The 2901-nt window shown below is 48.6% G+C and overlaps 1 protein-coding gene across 1 annotated transcript in view; it reads right to left on the bottom strand.

Moving 5' to 3' along the window:
- Positions 1-629: 629 nt before the first annotated feature.
- The window catches only part of LOC104510541 (chromosome unknown open reading frame, human C11orf73), a gene marked incomplete at its 5' end in the record, with an annotated part of 10660 nt that continues 8388 nt past the window's right edge, over positions 630-2901 (bottom strand). Inside the window, one exon of the mRNA XM_010152822.1 lies at positions 630-861. Coding sequence (XP_010151124.1) covers positions 807-861 — 55 coding nt within the window. The remainder of the gene's footprint in view (positions 862-2901) is intronic.

A 2901-nucleotide genomic window follows, 5' to 3' on the forward strand; every position in this document is an offset into this window, starting at 1 on the left:
AACCGTTCCATGATTCTGTGATTGCATGGCAGCAGCTAAAACATGAGTGTTACTGACATTTTTCTCAGCACAAATCCAAACCACAGCCTGATACTCGCTGCTGTGAAGAGTCATGGAATCCAGCCTGGCCTTGAACACCCTCTCCATAACAGAGTACAGTCAAGTTCAGAAGTTGCTGTTCCCTTCGACCGGTGAACACCGAGTGCCTCTCTGCAGGGGAAAAGCAGCAGCAGAGCAGAGGTACCTGGATGACTTGTGTCTTTCCAGAACAACTTTTACTTAGAAATCAGCTCAGTGACCACCTTCCACTACAGTTCTGGTTTTCAGGCTGAGAATTCCCTGCAGAAAAGGAGGAGACCCCCTGGAGCAGGTAAATTTAGATTAGATATGAGGAAAAAAAATTCCAGGAGAAGAGGCCACCCTTGAGCATGAGGTAAAGAAAGAAAACACTGCATGTATTTTGTTTACAACCAAACACCCCAAATCACCACCCAAGCGTGGAACAGTGCTGCTGTTTTCCATCTTGGACGTTCTTCCGCTTCAGATGGGGTTTCAGAACACCCGCACGGGCAACGCCTAGTTCTTGCGGCCAACTACCCCCACTGGGAAGAAAAACCAACACATAGGCAAGTCCTTTTTGCTGATTTTAATTTTAAATAGTTTTCATGAGTAATACAAAAGTTACGAGTTTGTCTGTTCAGACTAATCGTTTGTTACGTTTCCCTAAAAGATTCCTCGGTGGAGTTACTCGCTGCATCCTCCAGGTCACGCTGCTGGGCAAGCACTTCAAATGACACCACTAGGGCTTATGTTTTCCAGAAGAGAGGGTTCTGTGTCAGACGTCTCTGGAAGTTCTCATACCTGGAGGAAAAAGGAAACGCCACCAAAAAAATACAAAGCTGCCACAAATAAAATGGCTTTAAAAACCGATACAAATAATTTAGTCAGCGTGGAGAACATAAGTTACATCTACTCCACAGCAGGAAGGAAGTAAATCCCAAATCCTCCTTCCTGATCCCATAGCAAGAATACTCAGAGTGAGACCCGTGTGTTTCAGCACCAGGGCATTTCACCAATGTGCTGTCCTAGAAGATGCTCATCCAAGCCAATCAGGAGTGGCTGTTTTGTGCCTCACATTTTTTGGGGCCAGAAGTCGTCATTCGGGCAGGCAGCAGTGCGCGTCTGAGCCTGCCCATCGTCCTAGCGCTGAGGCCAGGCATCTCCTGGCAGGACTCTCCGCAGAACCAAGTGAGGAAAACCTGATGCCATACAGGGATGCACTGTAACACTGGGAAAAACGAGGTAACCCCACTGCTGCTGAACCCAGTTCAGCTGTCCTGTACCACCACGGGCAGCGGTGAAGCTGCACAGAGTCAGCTTCCCACTTCCGGTCCAGCGGGCACGAGCTGGGAAGCTGGGCCGGCTGGAGCAGGCCAGCACGGGGACCGCAGCCCCCGAGTCAGGATCGCTTCCCAGCGGGAACTGCGCATAACCAGCCCACGGGCAAGGACTAGAGGACTGCAGGCAGTTCTGCGCCCACAGCTACGCATCCCTTTGCATTGTGGTTCCAATAGAAACCTTGAGACAAAGTAGTTCCCATTAGTTTTCCACCTCCAGCAAATAATTCTAACTCCTACATTTTTTAATATATCATAATGTTTTTGTGAAATCTAATGAAGAAAAATAATCCTCTAACACAATCACGTATGCCATAATTTCACTTCCACGCGCACAGAAGCAAGCAAACCACAAACTTAACATCAGAATTCCTTACTGACCTACAGCAAAGGAACAGGGAAAGTACCATTCCTGTGACTTAAAAACCAGAAGCCTACAGGCTTTGAGCTACAAAAGCCTAAAAAGCTAAGGTATGAAAGGGACTGCCCAACGAAACAAAGAAAACAAACCAAAACACCAGGTTGTCCATCTCATAGCTCCTGACCCAAATCAAATGAGAAAGAGAGCCTCTAAAAGGTTTTAAACCTACTCAAATTAGAGAAAGGCTCATTTCTGAGCCAATCTATTGGATTCCCACTGCAGTCATAGAATCACAGAATGGTTTGGGGTTGGAAGGGACCTTAAAGACCATCCAGTTCCAACCCCCCTGCCATGGGCAGGGACACCTTCCACTAGACCAGGTTGCTCCAAGCCTCATCCAGCCTGGCCTTGAACACTTCCAGGGATGGGGCATCCACAGCTTCTCTGGGCAACCTGTTCCAGTGCCTCCCCACCCTCTCCAGGAAGAACTCCTCAGGCCTCGCTTCACTGTACTCTTGAACAACTACCAAAAGCAAATTCAACATCCTCCAGCCTATGACTAGCCGTTACCCCGCTTCTTTAGCCTGCCCTCCCCTGGACTTCTCTCATCAGAGGCCTTGCCCACAGAAGTGTGCAGAGGGTGTAAACAGGGGAGACCTGCACCAAGTCACATTCCTGAAGAACATACGCCGCTTGTGTTAACCGCTTGTGGATTCACAAGGTCTGTACTAATGATAAAGCTGTATGCAGAGAGCCCAAAATCCCATTTTAAGAAGGGTTTTGGTTAATACTGTAGAGGGCCCACACTGATAAACTGTAGGACAGGATTTTTCAGACATCCTAGAGGACTGTCTACAGTTCACCTCCAGACCACACAGCCCATCCCCATCCACAGTTATTCCTTAAACTGGCCCCTGGAACACAACAGACTTTTGCATTTGTGCTCAGGGGCCTTGGTGACAGAACCAGGTCAAGCAGGAACACGATGACTCCACCTCTGCTACATTCTTAAGCAACATAACCGTGCTAGAACATGTCTAGGAAGGGACCAAGCACAAACAGTGTGGCCAGCAGGGCAAGGGATGGGATCGTCCTACTCTGCTCTCGTGAGACCCCACCTGGAGTGCTGTGTCCAGCTGTGGA

This window comes from Eurypyga helias, unplaced genomic scaffold (assembly GCF_000690775.1).
Source record: "Eurypyga helias isolate BGI_N326 unplaced genomic scaffold, ASM69077v1 scaffold22345, whole genome shotgun sequence".
NCBI lineage: Eukaryota > Metazoa > Chordata > Aves > Eurypygiformes > Eurypygidae > Eurypyga > Eurypyga helias.